Genomic DNA, 26,939 nt, shown 5'->3' on the forward strand with positions numbered 1-26,939 from the left:
TGAGACTTCTCATCCTAGTGCAGGAGGGTGGGAGTAGGCACCAGTTCCCCAAAGGAGCATAGTGCAATTTGAGACACCCCAAGGTACAAAGGTGCTACAGTCTGACAGATGTGACAATGAACCTGTAAGAGGCGTGAGATCTTCTGCGGTAGCAGCTGGAGACTGAGCAGGATACCTTAAAGCCTCTGAAATGGACACTTATTTTTAGGCAACCTGTATTTGACCTAGATGTATGGAATAGGTAAGATGGATTATGCCCTGGATGTGCCAGTTTCCTTTCATTGACTATGTTAAGAAACCCTAGAATGGCAACTTCGGTTCTAGGCATCTTCTTTTTGCATGCCTAAAGTTAGGTTGGAAGAGTCATCCTCATGAGTTCTGAGGCCATGAAAATAATGTGCAAATATGATAAATATGTGAATTGTAATGATTGTTTAGACTAGACCAGATTTCTCATTGACGCTAGCCTCAGCACTGCTTTACTTTGTACCTCTGTGTATTTTATTGGCTAAAAGCTTACCCCTAACTTTAGCTGAGCACAGCCTTATAGCTAAATAAGCAGTGTTCTTTATTTTATTTTAATGCACACATTATTTCTATTCCTTTCTAAGGACAAATAAGAATATATTAAATTGCCTTCCCTAAAGAGACCATCTGATAGTTATTTCTGGTTTTTGTTATCTGCTACAGACAGGATCCACTGAAACCCATAGAAATCCGTCCAAAGGCTTTCATAGACTTTGGCAGATGTTGACATTCAGGTGGTAACCAAAAGGTTTTCTATCGTTTGAATGCTCAAGAACTATCTAGAACACTGTATTTTCATTCCTCTGCAATTTTAAAGTTTTTAGGAAATTATGTCACTAAGTTCCAGTATAATCTGAAATACCGTGTTTGAAAACTCTTGGATATAGTTCTTAAGAAATGAAATATTCTTCTCAGGATAATGTGCACTTAATAACTGCAGCTATTCTGTCTCTCATGAGCGGTGGGATCTCATGAGCCCGGTGCTGAGCTGATACCTGACATTTTGTCAGGCTAGCAAAACCCCTAGACTGAAGGAATCAGGGGGCTTCAGGAGCTTGGCAGCCCAGAGGGAAAGTGAGTGGCAATACACTTCATTTGACCCAAGAACTGCCGCAAGCGCTGACCAAGCTTCCCAGCCTCCCATAAGGCCAACCCAGCATGTAACTATGTAAGTTTCAATGGAAGCTCATCAAAAGAAAATAGTATTTCCAAAGCACTTGCATTTTAATAAATCATCAGTTTCCAAGGAAAACTTCTCTTTTGGAAAATTATCAACCTGCTATTTTTTCACTGCAGGTTAGAAATGGTATTGCTTAGCAATGACATCAGTCTTCTATTTAAATTCCTATCAAAAAAGACCTTGTAGAAAATATTGTCTCCTACAGTATGTAATATTGCTTTGAATTTGTTTACTGCTTCTCAATCACTCATTGTAAAATGGAGGATAATATAGCAACTGTACACAGAAAACAGGTTATTCTCCAAGAACTTTGCATCAGCTAAGGAAGATAGCGTCGACAATAAGATAAGAAAGCTAGTTCATTCTTGTTTAGGGAAATGAGCTAATCATATCATGGGTTGTTATCTGCTACATTGTTTCAGTTATAATTTTTTTGGCATGAGACATAATGATTAAAAGGGGAATTTATGCCTTCTAACCTCTGTCTATAATTGTGCATATGTATGTTTATGACTATAAGGAAAATAGGGAAACTTCCATGAGGCAAACCCATAATTTGATTTTATAAACATAATGTTCTTATATTGCATGATCAAAAGTGTAGAAATGCTGACAACTTATTTATTCTGGCACGCTGCAAAAATGAAACCATGTAGTCTGGCTTTTATGTTATGTGCTGTGTAAGCATTTATTATATTTTTCTGAATCTTTCAAAGGATGCAGAAAATCCTGCCAATTTGACCAGTTTTGTGGTGGCATGCAGTATTGGAAACATAACCATTCAGGATCTTCAGGATTATGTGAAGGTTACAATTAAGCATACCAAAATTCAGGTAAGACAGGACTGACTATTCAAAGGAACGGGAATACAGATTATATATAGTAAAGGCTGAGCATATAGCCTGATTGATTTGGATGGATTTTGAGTAAGAACATAAATTCAGATGGAAAGTTCTTTGATCAGACATGAATTGCTTTGTTAATAGTTCCCCAAGCTATTTTGTTATGTGGTTTTCAGCAAAGGAAGAATGGAGAGAACCACATTGTTAAAAGATGGCTACAGTTTAGGGAAATACAGACCAAATGCAACCTTTTGGCACATACTGTTTCAGTTTAAAACCGTGTGAGTTTGACCCTTCTCAGACATGTTGTCAGTAGCTATTCCAAAAAGGTAATAGCACTAGAGAAGTTAAGAAAGAAGATGTTAAAATGCAATACCTAAGTAAGTAAATTGTTTATGTAATGAGAACCTGGTTTGAAATTTTCATAGTTGGCTTAATTTTATCTCGCATTTCATTATAATGATTATTTTAAAGTCAGGCAAAATAACCTCCACTTAGGTTCAGCAAGTTTTTGCATGGTTTCAAGGCCAGCTACATAGAGGATTCAGTGAGAAGTGCTAAGGAAATGAACGGTAAAAAGTATTTAGACTCTGAAAGACATCATACTCATGGGTAACTTTAGTGAGAGAATAAAACTTCATTATTCTGAGGATGTGGAAAAGGAACAGTGCTTTAGATTTTATAATCTGGGCAGATCTGTGTTTCTAGCAGAATAAGTTCTAATTTGACACTAGACAAAATTTCAACAATCCAAATGATATTTATTCTTCTGCTCATTAAATAGAAAGATATGTAGGAAAACATTGGTTTTAAATGTATATGTTGATGAGATTTATGTCTGAAGAGGTATACAAAGTCTGCTTTTGCATGTGTTCTTAGGAAGATCCTAAGCCTACCTGCGTCTTCTGGGATATGAACAAAAATGGTAAGTTTAAAAATACTGTCATCTCTTTTATGGGGGGAATAAAGGTGTCTAAGTTTTAAAATCAGTCACAGTCTTGGCCCTTTTTGCTTCTTAATCAGTCCTTGCAGAATTAGAGTCTTTACACTGTATCATTTCTTCTGGTTAGTACAGTTGCTTGTAACAGCAGATGATAAATATCCTTTTAAAGAATTTTATGTAAATTTCTTTAACATTTTAAATTTTTAAATTAAGTTTCTCTGCTTATCTGTATCTGACAGCTGTTTTTCATTGATATTTATGTATGTGCAAATAAAATAGTATTGCTACTCAGACACATGAATGGTTCTTAGCCATACTTTTAACTGGTCATTTCAAAAATGTTGCGTTATTTAATTGTGAGATTGTGTTGTTACAAATCTCAAGCTGTTTTTTATTTCTGTGGGAGGTTAGGAACTACCTTACACAAACTTCATTCACCTTCTAAATGGATGACAGTCGGCACGATGAGGTCCCATACAGAGACACAAATTAACAAGGCAGCATTTTACCTCATTCTTCATTGCTACTGCCTAACCTCTGTATGCTTTTGCACTCAAGCTCTTCATCCCTTGCATAGACAAAGCCATTCTCTGGGATGACTTTCCAGATCCTTCTATTTTAGAGATCACTACTGAGGTGTTACTCTTCCTTATGATGAAACAGAGCAAAGAAGTAACAGTCGTTAGCAGTAGGATTTCAGGTGGAGGGGTTTAGTACAGAGAGTCTTGCAAGAAAATAAAATTTACCATCCAAAGTTGTACTTGAAAGCAGGAAATTCGGACAGAAGAACTGAGGAGAATGCAGAAGGATAAAAAAGAGGAAAAAAAAAAAGAAAAAGAAAAGAAAAGACCCTAGTTAGGAAGTTTAAGAAGCACATCAAAGGAGAAACACACAGGGAGGGAACTATTCTCAGTGGATGCTTGAGGTGGGGGAGAGTTTTAAGTGGATGCTTGAGGTGGGGGAGCGTTTTAAGTGGTTTTGGAACATCTTCACAATCTTTTGTGAGATTCTGTCTTGAATTTGAGGTAAAGTTATAGGGCCAGTCAGATAATTTGCTGGATTTTGCCTGAAGTTGTGCAAAAATGTCTTTGAGAATTCAGAGAAGATCAACTATTTCACAAAATTAGTTCATATTTTAGCAGGGAAAAATGAAAGGAGAAGTAATCAGAAATTTTTGACATTTAATTTTAAAAAATAAAAATCTTTCTACTTAATTTTCAGAATGGCCTTTTCAGGGGGGGCAAGTAGGGGATAGTTTACTTCATGTTTTTTCTTAAGGCTACAAAAGATATTTGGGATTATCCACTCTGACCTTCTGCATTACACACTGGAGAGAGGAAGGACAGGACTCATAAATGCTTGCACATGCCTGGGGAGTAGGAGGGAGGGAGGTGCAGACGTCACATCCGTGTAGTAAGATGGAGTTCTAAAACCATTTTATTGTTGGGTAAAACTAAGCTGTGTCTTAATGCATGGTCTACATAGTAGGTCTTATGCATCCCTCATTAAACAAAAAGGTCCTTACCTGTATTATAGATCTCCATCTATTGCTTCTGCTCAATAGTCCATTGCTGGGACATTCATTTGGCATGATTCTCTGCAGAAACTAGGAAATCTGACGCTTGCTTCTTCTCCTGATTGTTTTTAATGTTCGCTCATTCAATTTGAGAAAGCACTTCTGCATTTGCACAAGACGAAGTGAGAAATTTGTTTAAAGAGAGGGTGACATGAGTTTGTTGGAAAGTACGGTTTCTTCTGTTTCATTTCCACAGGTGGCAACGGTGGCTGGAACCCTGCGGGTTGCCAAGTGGATGCAGAGTCCAATGAAAACGAGACGGTTTGCTTGTGCAATCACCTCACGCACTTCGGGGTCCTAATGGTAGGCAAACTCGCTGTTCACCAACCCATCTTTCCTAGGAACTGCAATGCAGTTTTTGTCTTGGGTCAAGACAACTCTCATTTTTGTTACTTGGGTTATTCCTTTTACACATCATTTTTAATAATAATGCATCATTTTCCCCCTTATTGTCATGAAGTTATCTTTTCATAACAAAATAGTTAGTGATAATGATTCATAAATGAGGTAATGAGTAAAGTTAGTCATGAAAGCACATAATTATTATTATTATTATCTTTACAAGTGGCTAAATATTATAAAATAAAAAGTAAAATATGCCCATAAGAGTATTCTAAATTTTGAAAATACTGTACCACACAAGACCTGGGGTTGATACTTCTGAGCAATACCAAAATACAAATAACATATTATAACATACAACTTCAAAGTGGGGACATGACTGAATGAAAAAGAAAGTCAGGGACCATAAAACCAAGGCCCAGTGCTAACACTGCCACTAGCGAAATGGAAGAAAAAATATCTTAATGAGTCCCAAGGTACAGGGCGTCCCTGTCATTTCCCTTAACAACATAATCTGACAAAAATTACCTGCAGCTGAGACAGGAGGGTGTAACAAGAGGGAAGTGAATGAGAAACAACTCTAGGTAGATTTGAAATTTCAAGATCAGGAAAGTGGGAAGCTGCAGAAAATAAAAAAGTAAGAGAGAAAGTTGAGGTGCTGTTTTCAGAACAAAATTTAAAAAAAAGAGAGACTCATATTGTCAAGGAAATCAGTCAGGGAAAGTGTCCTACAGTCAGTAAAGCTGCTAGTGAGGGTGAAAATCAAGGGAGCACAATAATTCCCTTTCATCCTGAGATTCAAGGGGCTAAATTGCCCCTTGCGAATTTAGGTAGCAAATCTGACAAGATTTATGCTTATCTGATGTCAAAAAGTATAAAGCAATACCTTCTTTCGTGAAATGCGTAAACTCATATTTGATGTTTTCTTATAAATGGCTTTAATCAGCTTTGGGGACGCCTTGCAGTACAGGCCTTCTCTTAGAAAAAAATCTGCCCACGGAGGGCCGGTACGAAACGTGTGACCGGTGCTCTGTCAGAGCCTTGAGCAAAGTCTCCCGACTGGTGGCTGCGATCGGCAGAGCACAGCCTCCCCGGGGAGGTGAAGGGGAATCATACAGAGCTCCTCAGCCTCAGGAGCAGAATTCTCTGGCATTCAGGTGCCTCCAGCTATTTGCACTCGTGAAGTGTTTTCGAGAGAAAAAAAATCCCAACATGAAAAAAGATGGAATACTGCTATCTTCACATCGGGTGTTTTTTTTATGCTCAGTAATGGGCTGAAGTGTTTCTTTCTATCTGAAATTAACATTCTTTGGCCTCTAAAACATACCTGAAGAAGAGACGTTTGCTCCCGATCACAGCAATGCTGTGGAAGTACCTGGTTTTCGATTTAACTTGTTGCAGTGACACATGCGCACAAGGGAGCCGCATGCACTGACTTTTTCAGCTTTGGCCTTCCCGAGCCTTCTTAATAGAGCTGCTCTCTCCACGTCATGCTCAGATGTAGATATGAAAAAGCCACAAGCTTTTTGTCTTTTTGCAAGCTAAATTGTGGTCTTGTTTCACTTTTCATCCTCGGAGGGAGAAAAAAAGGGCTTTCTTTAGGATATATTCAATGAGTCCCTTCTCTTCCCCGAAAGCTTTTGTGGCAGTAGGAAATAAGGCAGAAGTTCTTTGAATTTGGGCTGTGTTCCAATAGATTTTTACACAGTTTTGACCCTTTTAATTGCTTTTCCATTCTAATAATCTTTTCTGACTTTAATTTAGCTATTAAATTATTTTCAAATAACACTCTCCTTATACATATATAAACTGTCATAAAAGGTTGGGACAGGGTGTAAAAAACTGCATACAGCTCCTTCCTTTTCCTATGAGGAATAGCAAATTTTGTAGCATTTTGCTGGTTTCTTTTTGCTAGATAGTTTTGCTAGGGACAACAGTTACACTGACTGTAGAATGGACACCATTATATGTTAGTATTTGCGCACATTTACTCCGGAGTGATATAGATCCAAACATTCTCATTTTTTCTTGTCCTTAAAAAAGGAAATAACACTGGCATTTATTCTCAGACGGTACTATGTGGCAATTACAGTTGGACAGAAAACTGGAAAAAAAATCCTCAGAATGTTCCTGCTTCATTTCCAGTTTTTTTTTTTTTAAATGTTGTCTTTGTCACTATTTTTCTGACCAACTCTATTTATAACTGTAGTTTGCATGTAAAAACAGACCATAAAAGCAAAAAAGCAATATCTTGCCCTTGGTTTCACCTGTAGATGATTAGCTACATTGACTCTTACGAACTTTTATTAACAAGAAGTGGTGTCAGAAACTCCCCAGAATGGTGCATATTTCAGTATGAATACTTTTAAATTACATTTTCTTAAATCTTACATCTTCTTAAAGAGAGTTGTCTATAGGAAATGGAGCTAAAATATTTGAAAAAAAGGAGATTTTTCCAGGGAAGGACATTTGAATTCCTGGTACTGAATTACAAGGATCGGTTTCAGGCTCTGCCTATCTGCTGATCCCAGCAGTTATAATACTTAAAACACAATGTTTTCAAGAGCTGTGGGAAGGAAGTGAGAGGTGTAACGACCATAGCCTAAGTATACTTAGTAAACATCAACCCTAATGTCAGGGTTATAGGGGTATTGCCAAAGTGCTTCTGAGTTTTACTTGACTGATTACCAAAAAAGAGTGTTGTACTCAAGGAAAATGTGTTTGCTATAACTGATGCCTCTTTCTCCTCTCTCATGTAGGACCTTCAGAGAACCGTTACACAAATAGACCCACAGAATACCAAGGTCCTCACCTTCATCACTTACATAGGCTGTGGGGTATCTGCTATATTTTCAGCTGCAACTCTTCTGACATATATTGCATTTGAGTAAGTATTAGTTCTGTGAAAAACACCACAAAGGAAGTACCTATATGTGGTAAATAAAATAAACCAGCTATATGGTTGATGTGGTTTATTTGTCTAGGAAGGGAAATCTATGTTTAGAAAAAAACAAACTGCAAAATCATGGTCGCAAAGTTGTAAGTGGAAATTTTTTTCAAGGGGACATAGGTTCAGACTCTTTCCTCCTGTTTCCAACGTCTTGCGCTGCTCAGGCTGGGCAACAAGGCTAATGTGTCTCAAAATTTTCGCTTTTGGGAGTAAGTATCCTGCAGATTCTGAAAAGCTATGTATTATTTTAAAATCTGCAACCAGTGTGAGCATAACAGGTCCTAAGTATAAAAAGAGAAATTTCCAGCTGGAACAATTACATTCTAGAGCCCTTCAGAGAGAAGTAGGAAGAGAAATAAAATGAAGATAAATCATGAAGTGTTACAACAATTTCAACAGCAGTCCTACTGAAATGTGAAAGTGACTCAAGGGACTGCAAAAGTTTTGAAGTGATACAGTTCTGTGAACAGTGAAAAGAGAAAATGAAGTCATATCAACACAAAGGAACCATTCTGCCTGTAAATGGACAGGACAGAATAGCTGCTGAATGATAGTTTGCTGGAGGGGGGCAGGCAGGGGAAAGGGGGTTTTCAAGTTCTAAATATCTCTAATGATTGCATTCCTACTGCATTACCTATGGTATAATGTTCTGGTCCAAGATGGCAGAAGGTGTTGGCTTGCCCCTTGGTTCATACATTTCCATGTGTATCAGTGCAAAAAGAAAATTGACTTGATCTTTAGTCTTCCTAAGATACTATTAAAAACAAACAACACAACACACACACACACACACACACACCCCCCAAAAAAAAAAAGCCAACAGCAAGCATTGGACAATATATTCCTAAAATTAAGCAAAATTTAACAGATAAATTGATCCAGAGGGGAGCTTCTGGCCAGCTGTGTTTTGAAAGTTTTCATTTTCTTCAATTTTCATTTAAAGTACAAACTGCATTGTATTATATTTAATTTGAAAGGGTTTTAATAATAAATCAGTTGCTAAAATATTGTCAAAATTAATTAGCCTAATAAGGTCCCAAAGAAGTACTGGCTTTCCCCCACCACATACAACAGGAACCTTCAGCGATATCACACAGAAGTGCACATCACTGCGCCTTACTGCCACAAAAGCTTATGGCTGAGAGGAGATCCCTGTGCTTTTATTTACTTCGTAAACTGGTAAACCTGCTGTAGGCCACTTGAGTGATTGAAGCCAATTAATCATGTGCACCTGTATTTCTCTTGTTAGGAAGTTGCGAAGAGATTATCCATCCAAAATCCTGATGAATTTGAGCACAGCCCTGCTCTTTCTTAACCTGATCTTCTTACTTGATGGCTGGATTGCATCATTTGACATAGATGGCCTCTGCATAGCTGTAGCTGCACTTTTGCACTTTTTTCTTCTGGCCACCTTTACATGGATGGGACTAGAAGCCGTTCACATGTACATCGCTCTAGTGAAAGTGTTCAACACCTATATACGGCGATACATACTGAAGTTTTGCATCATTGGCTGGGGTGAGTTCAGGAGATGTAGTATTTCCATAGCATGCATTTCAAAATGATGCTATATAAAAGCTCTCTATCACAACTGCAGAGCAGAATCAAAATCAGCGTTTCCTTCCCCTGGTACCGCGGCCGTGCCAGTGTGCAGCCAGCCCTCTCTGTCGCTGAGTTCCCATGTACAATTCTGTGCAAATACACCATAACTGGTGCTCTCCGCCTGGAGCAGCTCACAGCCCGAGGAGGAGTGGAGAGACGAGATAAACTGGTCTTACTTTCCAGAGAGACCAGAAACGGAGAGGGTAAATGCTAGTGTCGTATCAGAGATGGCGAACAGTAGTGCACAATGAATCCAGAAATGCTTGCAGTTACTACAAAGCCTATGGGGATCTTTGCATTGACTGTCAAAAAGCTTTCAATCCAGCTTAAAGTTTCTTGCCAACAGTACAAAGGATATGGTGGAATCAGAAACAACCAAAATTTCCTGAGCTTCAGCAGAGTGTTTAAACCACAGAGAGATCCTGCCTGCCCGAAGCAGTGTACACTGCAGGACTGAAATGGAAAGTGTAGTACCGAAAAATAACCTCAAGGCTCAGGCAGCAAGGCTTTTATTCTTCCTTTTTTTTTTTTCTATATCAGGAATCTGTGCCTTCTGCCTGAATGCACATATTGTGTTGAAATAATACAACACAATACAAAACCATTAACCTCATGGCTAGAGCGCTGACCTTTGTCCAGCTGATAATTGATGTCTTTCCATTGGCAACTAGCATCCTCTTTGGCAACCTCAGCAGAGGACAAGGACTGAGTGGTTGGAAAAGCAAATTAACCTCTTCCCCTTTGAATCTCTTCTGTCATGGCAAGGATAAGCCATGTAAATAAGGCATGTCAGGAAATGTATGTTTCTTTTGTGAGAGCTCTAACTCTCTGCACAGAGTTCTCTTCCACATAGTTGTCTGTTTTCCCAAAATATTCCCTTTACTTTATTATTAAAAAATATATAGTTTACTTCATTTTTGGGGGGACGTATTTAAGTAAAGGATATATAATGCTGTAGAAAAAGAGGAGACATTTACAGTTGAGAAAAGCAGTAGAGAAATTACAGGTTCAAGTTCATGTTCCCCACTTCCCCAGCCTAATCAAGTGACATTAGCATCTCTGAAAAAAAATCCCTCAAAAAAATCCCAATACCATCCCCCATTAGATCTCAATTTTGTAATAGTTTGTTAATCTTCTTCTTCTCACTATATTATGAGAGCCTGTGTGCAATTGCAAATTTAACTTTGGGTAATTAAGGGAGATTATTTTACTTTAGTTTCCATATCGCTTACTAAAATAACATTTTCTACCTTACAGAACATTATGAGGCTTATTCATTAATGCCCATTAAGCGCTTTGAAAGTTTTATACATTTTTACTGTTTGAAAATTGTTTCCTTCTACTTCTTTATGCAATTTTCTGACATAGAACTACCTCGGGATACTCTGTACTAAAGCAATAGGGATGAAGACATCAGTAATTCAGCTTTGCATGGTGATTTTGAAGGTTTAGGAGATTTGAAAGCAAGCTACAAGTTTTCTTGTGTTACAGGTTTGCCAGCTCTGGTGATAGCAATAATTTTAGCAAGTGCTAATACAAATGCAAGTAATGTTTATGGCAAAGAGTTATATGGCAAAGATGCTAACGGGCAAGGAGGAGACGACTTGTGAGTATTTTCTTTAATCTCTTATAATTTAGCATTTACAGTCTGCAAAAAAAAATAATAGCATCAGTCAGATATTGCTTTGGAAAAGTCAGAGGTGCATTAAACAAGCAAAGTGGGCAAAATCATCTTCTAAATTAGTGTGAAGTGTGAAGAAGTCTATCAGAAAAGTGGGAGGGAAACCTGCATTACCCAATGCCAGGTACAAACACTCCTCTGGCAAAAGAAGAATTCATAAGTTTTGTCATGAAAATAAAATAAAAATATCTGGTTTGGTTTATCTTAAATGAGAGCGATATCTTCTAGGTAAGAGCAAAGAAACTAGTAGTATAAAATTAGTCTCCTTTGTAAATAAACCAGCCTTTTGTCAGTGTAGTTCAATAGCTTTCTATGTTTTTCTCTTGATGTCCAGATAGTAATCTCTAAATGCCAATTTTTTTATATGACTTTTACCTCATTTTCTGTTCTTTGCCTGGCAAAGCTTCATCATGTTAAATAAAAATGTCATTCTGTATTTTTATTAAAGTATCATGCTAAGCATTCCAGCCATTTGCTGCTAGAGGAATAAGCTAGATCTCTCACATGGCTGTCAAATGGGTACCTTAAAGGACTACCTGTCCTGCTTCTTCTCCAGAGATGTATGAGTTCTCCTTTAGCTCAAATGGCAGAAACTTGAGATTTTGGCACTGAAGATCCAAGTTTGCCCACTCTGTTACTAAAGCGTCCTGTGCTTCACAGGGATCAAAGTGGTGAAGGTACTTGTGCCGAGTCTAAACTTTCCCTGATGGGATTGCAGTTCCCACAGCTTGTATCTGAGGTCAGGCTTCCTTTTTAGTTAGTTTTAACTAAAATGCAGTACAACCCTCAGATTTCTGACATGGTAATACTGTGGGCCATAGTCACTTAAGATGCTACTGGGCTTCATCCCATTTACAGACAGAAAATGGACAAAGGTTTCATTTTAAAGTATAGCTCTGCACCACTGGTATCAGACATAGACTGATTTTCCTTGTAGTCATATAAATAATTTGAGGATAGTTTGCATTATCTAAAAATTATCATATTTTTGTATTTTTTTATAGCTGCTGGATCAAGAATGAAGTTGTCTTTTATGTGACTTGTGCTGGCTACTTTGGAATCATGTTTCTGATGAATGTTGCCATGTTTATCGTGGTGATGGTGCAGATCTGTGGGAGGAATGGGAAAAGAACTAATCGGAGCCTGAAGGAAGAGATCCTGAGGAACCTCCGTAGCGTGGTCAGCCTGACCTTCCTCCTGGGCATGACGTGGGGCTTTGCCTTTTTTGCCTGGGGTCCCTTAACTCTTCCTTTCCTGTACCTCTTCTCAATTTTCAATTCGTTGCAAGGTAAGCTGAATACTGTTCTGTGAACAAGTAATATTTGAGCCGTTGCTGTTTGGGGCATATTGTGTCCAGTGATTTGACTAGGGAACTCAGATCCAAGCTCTCTAGATTTTTTTCCTTGATACTAAACCATCCCTAGTTTCCCCTTATGTGGAATAATGATACCAACTAGATATAGGTTGAATATCTTAGTTAAATTAATTAACGTTTCAAGGTCTTTTCCATAAAATGCACTGTATTATAAATAGTGCTATTCCTAGCTAACAGTCTGCAGCGATCTCCGTTGAGATAGATGCTGTATGACCTTCAACATTTCCTTTCACTGATTATAACAAATATAGGAAGCCTCTTTCCTTAATTTATTCCTGTAAGGAATCTGTAAAGCTCATAACTATTTTATTAAGGCATGAGAAGTTCATAAACCAAAATTCAGTCTTGTTTCAGTGTGGAGAGATAGCACAGAGGTATGGGATATTCTTTGGTTCTTTAAGGAAAATCCAGCAATTGTTATAGTCAGCTTATTTTTGTTTCCTTTACTGAAGTTTAGAATATTTTACTTTTCCAACATAGTTCATTCTTCTGAAAAAATGATGTAAATTGTAATCAGTTATAAATTACAGAATTATATAGCTGACATTTAAAAGAATTTCTGCTCAGAGCTGAAATTTGCGTATGTACCAAATGACATAAGAATTTCCACCTCCGCTTGCCTTACCTACTAATAAAGAACAACTAAAAACATAACAAAAAGAAAAACCCAAGAAGGTCATTGAAGGGGCATGTGTTATACCACACACATATTGATTTAAAAAATAAATTTGCCTGAAAAAAAAATAACAAAAAACAAACCCAAGAATGTCATTGGAGGAATGTGTGTTGAGATAAAAATTAAATTTTCCCAGGGTCAGCAAAATATCTTCCCTTTATGGAAAAAGCACTCAATATTACACTGTGTGGATTTTATCTGTTACAATTGAGACATATTTACTGTGCTAAAAGATTTATAGAGCTTTCGTGGAAAGAGAATAATGATGTTGTGGGTTTTGGTTTGAGTCAGTTTCAACCTAAAACACTAGGCAAAATGGCAAAAATTGTTTGGATGTGGTGTTCTTACTAAAGACTTTTTTTCCAAAGGACAGATTCTGATACTCCCCTAGCAGCATAATGAAATTTTTGCTGCCATGTGTCTGTGTTTGTTAGAAATTCAGAAAGGCCTAGAGAGATTAGGACTATGGGAAGAACATGAAAAAAGATTAAAACTCTGAAAAGCATGCCAAGGATCAGATTCAACAAGTTCTCTGTGACCAGAATTTCCAGAGCAATCAAATAAGCTTGTATGTACAGAGTGCACACAAGGTTGACCACCACTGCTTAAGTCTCTGTGGGGTAATAGCACTGTTCAATGGAAAATGAATATTTGGAAGGCAGTTAAGTCAGAAGATGAAACTGAAAAACCTGAGGAGTGAATGCAAAAAAGAGGAGTGATGAGCTGCTCATGGACTGTGGTAGCAAAGATGGCACAGTATATGTTCAGGCCTGTCATATCAAGCACAGGAAGATAACAATCTTGTATCAGAAAATGCTTATTGCTGTGTCAGAAAGAGCTAGGCAAAGCTAAAGAAACAAGAAAGAGGATGTTTAAAATCACATGTAACTGGTGCAGTGCACATGTAGCACTAAGAGCATGGAATGGAGCAAAGAAAAATTTAGGATTTGTATCAGGAAGCATTTTCTAGCAGCAAAAAGCAGTTCAGTATGGCAAGTCTTTCATCAGTATTAGCATGAGGTTAATTATTGAGCCCTCAGTAAATATGGTTATTCTCTCTCGTGAATTTTTGAAAACTGCACTAGTATTTTAAGCTATACCGGCAGCCTCCATCAACCTAATTTTCTGTGCACTGGCAGTGAAATAGTAAATTGCAGAAACTGCTGGTGTTACTGTACTTTGCTATTTCATCTACATAGGAAATGATTTTTCTCTCTTTGACGCTCAGAGTAAAAAAATCTGGGAACATCTCTTTTTTGGAGAGATTTTATACATATGCCTGGGCAAGCCAAATACTTTCAAGTCAGAGCCAAGCTAGAGCCAAGCCTAGGGTCTGATTTGGCTCTGGGAAACAAAACCAAAGCTGTATTACTAAAGCACATTGTAAACTCAATGAATAATGAAATAGAAAAAAATTTCAGAGACCAAGCCCAGACAGGGCAAAGGCAAAGTATTTAATGCAGTACGTTCGTTTTGTATTACTATAGACATACGCATTTTCAATTTTAGCCATTCAGAATGTTTGAAACATTAACCACAATTTAATTAAGCATCAATTTACTAAGTTTGTAGATATGCAGAAGTCCTAAGAGGTACTTTAGGCCACCAACAACTGCATAACTCTAAGCCTGTAGGAGCTGCTAGCGACTGCACTGGAATTACTCTGTGCTTAAATCACACACAGAAATATTTTACTAAATGCAAACATGGCAACCATAATTCAACAGAACTTGTATATGGGATGCATTAAGGTATGTTTGCCTTCCTTAAATTGTGCTTCTCCTTTTTGTCCCCATTAGCTCTTGAAAAATTTTGCAAAAAATATATTTCGCGACACAACCTTTACCTAAAGTTAAGCGAACTCAGTTGTCGCAGCCTGGCCTGACGGCTATAAGCGAATACACATCCAGTTCAATGACAAGCATTCACACAAAATTAGACCTCAGTGCTTTGTAGGAGAGAGGATAATTTTATGCTCCAGAGCATTTTTTTTCCAAGCTATACCCTGCCATTGTGTTCTACCAGCTGAAATATAGTAGGCATTACTATACGGAGCTATTCATGATGATCATAAAGGAATAGTTTTAGGGGGTGGCACTTAACCACGCTTGCCCACATTATGTAGCATTTGTTCATGTTTAAGATATAATCATGAGGGATTTGGCGGTAACATTTTGCCATCAGGTGTTCAGCCCCAGGTTGGCTCTGTCCCAGAGAATAAGAGTAAAACAAGAACAGGCCAAGCCGGAGAACGACGGAAGATTCCACAGCCAGTGCCTGCCTGGGAAGCGCCAGGAGCATATGAGATTTCCAACTTCTATATTTAGCTCCAAAGTATCTCTGTAGAATGATGAAATTGTACCATACGCCCAGTTAAGACCTTCCTTACCACATGGTAGATGCTTATCTTCTGTCTTTAAAATAAAGATTATAGGATTGCATGAGAAAAAAGAACTCTACAAAAACATTCTTAAACACATTTATTGTGATTGCTTGCACAAACCAGGCAATTTTCTTCAGAAGTAAGTAGCTGGACACCTAATTAGTACTTGTGAACATATTCTTACCATTTTCATAATCATTTCAAGTACATGCATGTGATGTACATAAATCCAAGTGTACTTTTTCAGGGCACTCTTTAGTGCCAATTACAAGAGTTCTGGTTTTAAAAGAATATAGCCCACAGTTCTGAAGATATGGAACAGAAAAATATAAAATATCTTCTTGCTAATATAATAGTGTCTGTATTTACTTTGCAATCTGGCTTTTGCAGTCCTGTTGGGTGCAAAATATTCATTTGATTCAAAGACAAAACCTTTTAATTATTTTCCTCTAAGAAAAAACAACAACAACAACAACAACAACAAAGATCCACACTGAGCTGGATCTAAATCAACAGTGTCAATAAAAGGGGTCCTATTCTCTCTCTTCTGATATCCCAGACACTTACATCACAGCTAGAGGATGGGAAATCTTTAATTTCCAAACCATTTAAATGAGGGATAGATGGCAATAACAAAACTTTAAGATTATTTTCCTTTGCTTGTACTTCATACTTTTGTTATCAGACTTTAGTTAATCTGTTTATCTACTTAGAAATACATGCTTCATTTGCTGTTTATTTGCTTTTGTTGCAGGTTTATTTATATTTGTATTCCATTGTGCTATGAAAGAAAATGTGCAGAAACAATGGAGGAGACATCTCTGTTGTGGCAGATTCCGACTGGCAGACAATTCAGGTAAAAGCAATTCACAGCTCCCCTCCTTAGATGCTGCAGTAGTCCATAAAAGTCCAGGTGAACAGCTTGCTATGTTATTTTTAATATAATACAATGTAGGCCAGAGATGTGGAAAACCAGATTAATCATAGGCTGTCACTTCAGTACTAACAATTGCCAAGGGACTTTTCAGATATCACTTCATAAAAATTCTCAAGTCTTCTCTTTCAGTTTTCCACTGAAGGCAGCTGGTAAATTTTGTAGTGCTATAAGCATGGTTTGGAAGGCCCTTTGGACCCTGCAAAAAAAAAAAAAAAGTAAAAAATTAAATAAATATCCAGAGATTCAAACTCTCTCATTCAAAGGCAATCTTACTCCTTTTCTCCTACATTACAGTATGTTGACTGAATTGTGTGTATCTTAAAAGGCAGATAGAAATACTCTGACTTCTTTTGCCTTTATCTTTGCCTTTTCAAACTGTTCTACCCTTCACCATGTAATTCAGAGAGACCATTAGAGATTCAAAACCATAGAAAATTCCTTCAGCAGAAGCCTGATTATGTTCCAGAATTGAAGTTCATTTTTATCTGCAACTCTCAGAGAGAAAGGAGAGCGGTTGGTTTGGACACTTCAAAGTGCAACTCTTGGACACTGCCTGTATGGTCTCCTGCACCTTTGGCCGTCTTGGGTGGCATTAGACTCTTGCGTTTAGGCAACTTGTTCTTGCTTTGCTGTCTGATGTAATGATTTTGGATCGTATAATGCTTGCTTATACGGTTCTTGCTCAATGACCAGGGTTGAAATCCACAGTTGATGTAAGGTGGCATAAGCTCGTTGCCCAGGAAGATAAGCCAGGCTATCCCAGATAATAACAGTGCTCCAAATACCCTTGTGTCCTTTTCTTCTTGGTATTCAAGATTTGTTTCAAGGTTGTGAGTAACTGCTTTGCCATAAAGACTTTTGCTTTGTCTTGCTCCATTTCGTTTAGGGAATGCATTCTCATTGTACACTATAAAACGTTTATGCTTTCATTTTGTAGTAAGAAAACCTGATTCATGATTTCAGAGAGTTAATACAAATTAGGAAAAGTGTATTCATTCTGATCAGGCATCCAGATTGTTTCGTATGTTCAGTTTCCATGTGGTTCATGCTGTAGCTCCTGAACTGGAAAACACAAATGGATAAAATTATTTCCAGACTTTTATGCTGCTGTTGGGCAGCTTGTGGGTATGATAGAAATAAAAACCTGAAGGATTTGAGTACTTCAGTGGTATACTTAATGTGCTGTCATTATGCCTAGCATTAACCAGTCCATCACCACCAGCTGGTTTTATTCTCCATGAACCTGACACAGTTTTCAGGGAGAACAGTGAAATATAAGCCAAATGTGAACTTGCATACCTATCCGACTGAACTGTACTTCAGGGCATTCTATGCTAAAGCAAAGAAACAAACAAGCCAAAGCCTTGCCACACTGCCCTAGCTAGATCAGAGAAATAGTAACCTATACCCTATAGCAATGATTTAGGGTAAAATATTTATCTTGATTTAGATCAAGGCTGAAATGGCCCATATGTCTTTGGTTTGGACTTCTCTTCCATTTTGTGCATTTCATTGCAGAACAGAGAATTATGGCAACAAGATGAAAGTGTGAAACTAGCTGCACCTACCTGCAAGTATATGATAAAGAGTAGTTAGATACATTTATTCTACTGGTATTGGGACACTTGTGATGAGTTTTCCAGTGTCAGTTTTCCTCAATAAATTTATTGGTATTAGTTACTTCATTTAATTTTGGAAGTTGTTCCAGTATAAGAGCCAATTGTGTTAACAGTTCGGACAAAACTCTTCAAATGTGAACTACTGAGTAACCATTGTTATTCATCGTTATTAATAGTGCACCAATATGCTAAACCCTATAACAAGTGCAATTACACTAGTATGTAGTATCTACCTCAGCAGATCAAGCCCTTAAACAACCACTGTAAATGCTCCTGTCCATCCCTTTCCTACCCATCCCTTTGGATTTCTCTTTTCAGGTCATGAAACTTTGGCATCCCTATACTGCTTCAGAGCTTCACTGCTCTCCTGCGTCCTGGAAAGCTGGGTCTTACTTACGGTTCTGCTGTCCAGCCAAATGATTGTTAGACTGTTAGAGCCACCAGTTTTAACTGCTGTGGTAAACAGCAAAGCAAATAAAGTTGGAATAGTTTTTGTGTATCTTAAGAACCAAAGAGGCTGCCTGACAGGAAAAGGATAGGCTGTTTGTTATAAGCAACATGAAGAAATGCGTCTGATGATACTTGAAATGTTCATAACTGAATAAATTAGGCAATTATTTATGTAAACATGGTAATTATTTATGTAAAACTTTTCAATCATTTCTAGATTGGAGCAAAACAGCAACCAATATTATAAAGAAGAGTTCTGATAATCTTGGGAAATCCTTATCCTCTAGTTCCATCGGCTCCAATTCAACCTACTTAACATCCAAATCAAAATCTACAACGAATACATATTGCAAACGAAACAGCCATACAGGTGAGTTCTTGCACTGTAACACAGTGCAGCTGTGAATATGTAGTTTCATGTTAAAGGTACAGTAGGGATTTCTACCACAAGGTTAATGTTAGAAAATTTCACCAATTTGTACAGATTCAGTATTTGTAAAATAAATGTTATTGTTCGGTAAGAATCTTAATCTAATATACAATACATTCAGTATATAGTTCTGATCTCGGTATGTTCCCATGCTAAACAAAATAGGTGTGACGAAAGCAAATCTTGCTTTTTGCATATCACTTTCACCTTTTTGGCTAAAAGAAGGTAAGTCTTATTATCCCCTTGTAAAGACAGGGTAGCCAAAGCACAGAGAGATGACATTCATCACCTAAGGTAACAGCAAAGCTAGCAGCACAGCTGGAAATAGGAATCAATCCTTCCATTATACTGTAACGCATTTATGGGTAAAGTGGCAAATGGAGGCACCTTGAAAATGGATACTGTGTTCCCAGAGTATGCACTGTCTTTCCCTTCTACAATTAGCGTGCCGTATCGACTGCTTATTTATTTAGATGTCAATGGTCAATCTAATAAAAGGCATCATCTGTATTCCACTCCTGCCATAAAAATGTGCTCATTTTAAGAACACATTAAAGGAAGAAAAAAAGAGAGGAGCTGGAATTTTTTGCAAGTCTGTTTGCTTATATCTGAGATAGTATTTCAGAAAATCTCTTGAATAGTTCAGATTTTTTTGTTACTGTGTTTTTGTGAACTCATGCTTTTGTCCTGTATAAAGTCACGTAACATTATCACAGAATCTTCTTCTAAAGCGTAGTGAAAATAAAATCTGTGCACGTATTTAACCCAAAGATGTGTTTACTTGCTTTAAAATATTTGTTCAAAGCAATGTTTAGATAGGAAATATATGATTTTACGGGAAGAAAAGTTCTGTTGTTCCTTAAGTATAAATTATTTTCAGAAGTCCCCAATGTCTCATTTATGACGGTACAGTCTCCTTTCTTGATATGTGGCATAGTTTCCAGGAAATGCCACCCTTTTTTTTTTTTTTTTTTTTTAATTGATGATCACTACCTAGTTCAGTTACACCTGGTTCTAGACAATTTTTGTCTAGAAATCCCTTTTTTAAGAATTACATTGTTATTTTCTCACTAACCAATACGCAGTGCATCCGTTAGCATGAGGGGTTCTGCATCAGGTATTTTTAAGAGTGTAAATCTTTTTTGGTTATCAAGAATGTACACGAAGTACCTTTGCTTTGAACACAGTAAAAATGAGCGGTATCTTAGAAATTCCCTGGTGTACCTGAGCTCGGTCTCAGGACTGCCATCCACAGTCATGCTGGGAGCACGCAGCTGGCGCCTGCCTCACCAGGGTACCCGTCCCTGCTGCCGTCCCAGGTTGGGTGTGCCACGCACCCATCTGCCCGGAGCAGGCTGTCCTCAGCCCTCTCTCCTACGAAGTGACATTTCTGTCAGCAGTCTTCCACGAACAGCGTCTGTAATATCCACCCATGGCAGTGCTACTATTAATAGTAGAGGAGGAGAGCATTGTGCCCCTTCTGCTGCAGGGCATTCTCCATTCTGCAGACAGAGAATTCCCATTTGTACTCGTGGCAGATCAACCTTTAGACCCTTGGTATTGGGATTAATGATAAAAATATGCTTAAATGATTTGTTGGACTCAGGGCTTTTTATCAGTCTGACAATTAAAGATACTTAGTGCTGGAGTTTTTGCAATGCGTTCTTGAAGTAAAACAATAAAACAGTTCCAGATAAGAAGAAGTAAGTTAAAAGAAACTTGCAATTAAGAACATGCTCATGTACTGTCTTCAAAAGTGGTGAGCTTAATCCCATGCATAAATTATTTCCTAAAAGAGATTGCAGTTGGTAATGTAATCATAGTTTGTAAAGTGATTGTTTATTGGACATTAAGGGAATACCGCAGTTTGTCTATATTTTTAAAATTTTAATACATTTTGCTTTGACCTCTGAAAATACACATTTCATTGTGATACTCTGAAGGAATGTTTGCTAACATTAGGTTTTTAAGTACTGATATATCTTCTCACATGTTAAAATAATAGAAAATAACATTAAGATTCTGATTTTTAATACAGCTAAACTTCTCAGGTTGATGTCTTAGGTAAATTGCAGGCAAATAATGTCTTGGCAACTCTTGTTAATATGGTTATAATGTGCTCCCTGGAATTGACACAAGCATTCATGTGTTTGTGGTATAGATAATGTCTTCTAAGGCCCTTTCCTCATCAGTGGTGGAGCATTACAGGTAAAGTGAGAATTGCTTTTGCTGAATGCATGATTTGAACAGGGTGGAGGGGTGCCACTTGCATGACGTCCTCATTGACACAAAGAACTTTGCTTATCAGAAACGCTGCTTTTTTCTCACTATTACACCTTGCGGCATTGATGCTGAATCAAAAGATAAGTGTGCTTCAAACTCTGGGTGTCTGCATTCTGTGTGGGGCACGAAGCATTTGGAAGACACAATTTTAGGAAACAGACCATGTCCTGACATTGATGCCTGTGTACAGTAGTCTGGGGAAAGGAGATTAACTTGGAACAGCCATACACAAAGCATATATTAAAAAGCAAAAACATTCTGATTGAGTCGTAGAAAAATTTTACATATTTTAAAAAGTTATTACAGGGATTTTAAGATACTGTATTTCTATTTGGTCTATGACCATTATGGAATTAGTCTTGTAACCGTTGTTATTTCATATCCAGTCACACCCAAAGTAAGTCTGAATGACAAACTATACATGCCTGAAAGCCGTGCTGTGAACTGCTAGTTGAATGCAGAATGCACCAACTGGGACACGAATATTGGGTGGACCCTGCTGGGTGGACAAAATAAATCACTTGGGCATCTTATGGCCCTGTTGTCTATGAGTCTGACACAAACTTATTGTAGGTAGTACTTAAATACCATATATAACACTTCTATGAATTAGAAGTTAAGATTATTTCTGCAGTTAATTTGGTGGTACAACTCCCATTTACTTCAATGATACAGGATTTTAACCCTTTGAAGCCCACTGAGCTAAAAAAAAAAGAGGGCCCCGCTGATTTCAAAGGACTTCTTACATAATTCCTGTGCCTGTAAATTCCATGAGGAAATAGCTGGTATTTAACAATATAATGATGCCTTGTGAAAAAAGTGAACATATTTGCGAGGAATTTCAAAAACCTTCCCTAAAGACTAAGAATTAACTTTTCATCTTTGTAATAAGATATTCAATATGTAGAAAAGCTTCAAAATGTAGTACCATTGGCTAATAAACGCATTGCCTTGAAAGGCAGACAGTACCCAGCAGTTTGCTATTGGACATGGCGTTGTTTGCTGCGATTCATGGACATTCTTACGTGCTTTGAAAAAATCATTCTGATATGCCTGAACATGCCTGTTTCTTTTCTCATCAGTACAACTGTTTTGATTTCTCACTGCAATCCATTTCTCCTTCATGCAACACTTTATACTCTTTTGTGGCTTGATATCATAACTTCTGCAGGGGTGGGTTACTTTTCTGTTTATTTTTAATTAATGATTTATTTCTATAAGAAACAACTTTTATATTAAATCATAATTTAAATAATATGAAAAATTGTTTAAATGATCCTTTAGCAAGGAATTTTTGAAGGTGACTTCACCAAGGTCTTGTAAAAAGCCATCAAAAATGTCACTTGTAGAAAACATTGCTTCACAGGATATTCCATCTTACTGTTGCCTTACGATGGTCCACACCTTGCCTGGCTTAAGAGAAATAATTCCAGCTTTGTGCACTCCAGTGGAAGAGATAAGAAAGCTCATTAGGACAATGTGCTTGAGAAAAGGAGAAACAAGCTCTCTCCTTCTCATTTCTCACTACATGAGCTCTACCTACTGACCGTTCTCCGAACAGCAATGCTGTTAGCTGCTGAAGCAGACTTTCCTCAGCCCGACTGGGAATTGCCTTGCTCCTTTTTCTCTTCAGCTCCACCCTCGGCTTATAGCACCTGATCTCGGAAGGGATGCCAAGTTTTCTGCATCTTTTCCTCCCCACAGCTGTTCAGGCTGTAGCCTCCGCACTACGGAAAAGACAAAGAGATGCTGGGCAAGCACAAAGTTTAGGCCAGTCTTGGCTCTCGTTATCTGATTTAAGATGCAAGTCGTCTTCTGCTACGTTGTGTGCAGAATACATGATTTCTGTGCATAGCTTGAAACCTCCACTGTTGAAATAATTAAATCCTTTTGCTGTCATTTTCCACTACTTTGTTATATGAAGATATTATTTACCAGATATTATGGAGGTCACCCCTTTTCCAGTGCCATCGAAATGTTTTTAGTTTCTAAGATTCAAAGTATCAACAGTAGATTAATATATTAAAGGGTTGTAGGAGTTAGTTAGTCACACTTTAGGTAAAATAATAGGGGGATAATTTCAAGAGAGACCTGAGAGGTCTGCCCACAAAACCAGACATCTGAAAAGAATTTAGAAGAAGCAATGCCAAGCCAAAAAGTTGTTTGCTGGCTTTTAGGGCAGTAATTTCATTCAGTGGTAGTGGTAATTGAAGGCATATCTATGTGGGAGTGACACACCTCTTAAACTATGAATTTGCTTAAGATGCCCTAACTTATTGTTGCTTTTTCCTCTTCCTAGAGAATGTTTTTCTTGACAAGCCATCTTCAAAATTTGGCCAAGAGGATGGAGAACAGACATCAATCATCCCTGTCCACCAAGTTATTGACAAGGTCAAGGGATACTGCAATCCTCACTCTGACAACTTCTATAAAAATATCATCATGTCCGACACATTTAGTCACAGCACAAAGTTCTAACTGGGCTTCTGAATTTTTTGAACCAAAGGAAGATGAAAGTCTGCCTGGAATTGAGAATACTGGATGTCATAGAATGTGACCTGTTTAGTTATTTTTTCCCAGTTTATAATGTCTCCTCTTAACAGCTTCCACTCAAGGACCAATTTCTCTGCCTTTTTATTGTTGTGGAAAAAGACAATTTTCCACCATGGTATTGAGCTGTTTTTAAATGTCTGCCAGCCAACATGATGCCTGGACAGCTAATTGTAATCCTGTGTAAATATTTTGTAAGACTGAAGAGACACAAGCCTAACTCTAAATTATATAGTCCAAACAGAAGCAAGTCCTGACTCCTGGAGAAAATAGCAGCCATGTCACCTAGTACAGGCAAGCTCTTATTGAACAGTTTACTGATGGGGTTTTGCTTTTGAAGAATATGGATTTCCCCTATGACGCTTGTCAGATTCTTGCTCCTTGACTGTCTAGTGCTGTCTGTTTTTTATCCGTAAGTGAATAGAACCCTAACACCAGCATTAAAGGGTTATTTTAAACCATTTTTGACTAAATAGACCTAATCTTGCTTACCAAAACAGTATGCGCTGTAAATTCAGGCTATTTTGTATCCATGTACATAGAAACACACTTATTACATAGACTTGCTGGCTGAGAAGGACGCGCAGGTTGCTGGTAACTCTTGCAAATTTTAAGCCCATTGATATGTATGGAAACAGACAGTTGTACGTATCATTTGCATCTGTGTGGAACAAGTACACAGGTAAATCCAAAGTTTACACAAAGCCATGTTTCAACATTCATCGATTGGTATGTATGAACTACAGCATCTCCCATTGCAATTCTATATGTTTAATGTTCTTTTTCACTAAATGACATCATAGAAGACAGTCAACTATATATAGATATATAAATATGCACCTAGATCCCTCTCCACATATATTTTTATAATACTGCACACAGTAAATATGACAGAGGAAACCACAATGTGTACCACAGACAATCTAAGAGCAATGAACGGTGCTAAAACTTAAGTTTAAGTATTTAAATACAAGATGAATACTTTGTAAGCCCATGGGTTCATTTGTCAGTCTCTGTACTTCACATATACTGTATGTATAGACACCTCCATCAGATGGCATTGCAACATTAGAATAACCTGGAATACATTTACCAGTAATAAATAAATAACATCTTTCCGGGCACGTAACGTTATCAGTGTCAGCATCCCCTTCCTGCCCACCCCTCCCGGTTGGTTGATGTGATTGAGGTTGTGGGAGGCACAGAGTTTAAACAGTGTTCAGGCAACATCAGGGAATTTCACATTGCTATTCTGTGTGCATAACAACACGGAGTTGCATGTGTGTGCAGACGAGAGACAAGAGCATGAAATGCTTACTTGTTTTAATCTCTACAAATGTGTGACACACTAGCGTGCGGCCATGGCTGCCAAAAGTGCATCTCTCCTCATGAAGCACGTCTCACTCCATGATGGATTTTGTAAAAATTGTTAACTGCACATGTCGCTGAAAGCGTGAACCAGAATATCAAAGGTTTTTTTTCAAATAATGTTTTCAGAGGAAAATGTCTCATAATGGGAATTTTCATTTTTAAAAACTTTCTTTTTACCAAAACATTTTTAGCCAAATATTTAATTAATGGTATTCAGAATGTGACCAGAAAGTTGTGCTGTGAGATTTTTCAGTTGCCAAGCAGGTGGATGTTCAGTGATTAGGGATGTGGATTTGTGCCTTTCTCTGCTCTTTGCACGCGCTTTTGCATGCAGAGATCATTTAATGCTGTGACAGCACAAATGGCGTTATTTTCCCTGGCTGCAAGCACCTGGCAGGAGGAGGATTTCCTGACAGTATTCCATCCAGAAACACTGCTGTCGCTACACGAACCTTAACGAAACCTCAGTCTCGTAACTACAAATACTTAACGTGGTGGTATGAATGGAAGTCAACCCAATTCACTTAAAGTGTAATTAACAGGATGAATGTTGTCAGATATCTTTAATAAGGGAAATATTTTAGGGAGAGATTATGTACAAGCATTTACTGAACTTATATTTTATCATCCCACTTGCTTAACTACTGTAGATAATAGTGTTCACATAGCAGCTTACTGTGAGATTTCTACCTGATTAAGGTGTTCAGAAGTGAAGAGAAGGAAGACCAAACATTCCTGAAAAAATGAGGAATCAATAAAACATAATAGATCAGTAAAATATAAATAAAAAGCAAACACAGTATCCTGACTGAAGCTGAGCTGTAACCTATCAGTTTAATGTACAGCTACCTATATTTTTGCTGATTTAAGATTTTTTCTCTTTTTTTTACTACCATGTAGTAATCTTAAACTGTCTGTATCAGTTAGATGCTCTTGAATGCTCTCAATTCTACAGTGTAAAGCTTCTACTTTGTAGCTGACATGCTGTAACCTCCCTTGTATATATTTATTTATTTGTGAGGTTAAATATGTGAAATATATTTAGCTCTACAATGACTGTTCTTGTTACTTTAAAACTAAGCTTCTGCTTGATCATAGAAGAAGAGGAAAAGAATAATTTCTTATATATGTTTTTTCCAAACACCTTGTGAAACAATTTACTGTAGTTCTATCTTTTACAAGTATGAGGAAACATGTCAGTGTAATTTGTAATACTAGTCAGTGGAATATAGTGTAGCAGGTTTGAAGATGGACTAAAGTGGAAAGAAACATTTTCAAGTAAACATTCTTGATGTTAGTGTTCCAAATAATTAAAGTCTTTTAATAGTGAATGGTTGATTTTTTTTCTTCTTCTTTTTTAGTGTATAACGGCAAAAATTACTCAGTGGAATTCTGGAAAATAATCTTGTGTTTGTTAATTATGTAAGACAGGTAGATGCCTAGCCAAAATGTTGAGAGAAATGTGGGAGACTAACTCCATCTCATCAGAGGAACACACTTTGCAGAATATGCTTTTCCCTTTTGTGATTTACTCAATGTCACATCCAGTGAATCATCTGAAAGTTATGCAAGTTCATTTATTTATGGTAGCAGTCATGCCATAGAAATGAAAGGAAAATCAAGGCAACAGAAAATATGCTGGGATGATCTTCTAGAAGCAATACAAATGAATAACCTAAAACTCAGGAGTTATTTCTATTCATATGTTTCTTTCCAGCTGAA

The 26,939-nt window shown here is 37.4% G+C and overlaps 1 protein-coding gene across 5 annotated transcripts in view; it reads left to right on the top strand.

The window, feature by feature from the left end:
- ADGRG6 (adhesion G protein-coupled receptor G6) overlaps positions 1 to 26,548 on the top strand; it is a 117,601-nt gene extending 91,053 nt beyond the window's left edge. For 3 of the 5 annotated variants that reach the window (XM_075748262.1, XM_075748264.1, XM_075748263.1), the window contains 10 exons: positions 1,924 to 2,040; positions 2,929 to 2,974; positions 4,765 to 4,871; positions 7,670 to 7,797; positions 9,110 to 9,378; positions 10,954 to 11,068; positions 12,148 to 12,431; positions 16,332 to 16,433; positions 18,801 to 18,953; positions 23,596 to 26,548. In XM_075748262.1, the coding sequence (XP_075604377.1) occupies positions 1,924 to 2,040; positions 2,929 to 2,974; positions 4,765 to 4,871; positions 7,670 to 7,797; positions 9,110 to 9,378; positions 10,954 to 11,068; positions 12,148 to 12,431; positions 16,332 to 16,433; positions 18,801 to 18,953; positions 23,596 to 23,774 (1,500 nt within the window). In that variant the 3' untranslated portion in view covers positions 23,775 to 26,548. Of the gene's footprint in view, positions 1 to 1,923; positions 2,041 to 2,928; positions 2,975 to 4,764; positions 4,872 to 7,669; positions 7,798 to 9,109; positions 9,379 to 10,953; positions 11,069 to 12,147; positions 12,432 to 16,331; positions 16,434 to 18,800; positions 18,954 to 21,174; positions 21,222 to 23,595 lie in introns of all 5 variants that reach the window. The other 2 variants (XM_075748265.1, XM_075748266.1) reach the window with 1 other exon arrangement.
- Positions 26,549 to 26,939: the final 391 nt, after the last annotated feature.

The sequence above is a fragment of the Balearica regulorum genome, chromosome 3 (assembly GCF_011004875.1).
Source record: "Balearica regulorum gibbericeps isolate bBalReg1 chromosome 3, bBalReg1.pri, whole genome shotgun sequence".
NCBI classification, from domain to species: domain Eukaryota; kingdom Metazoa; phylum Chordata; class Aves; order Gruiformes; family Gruidae; genus Balearica; species Balearica regulorum.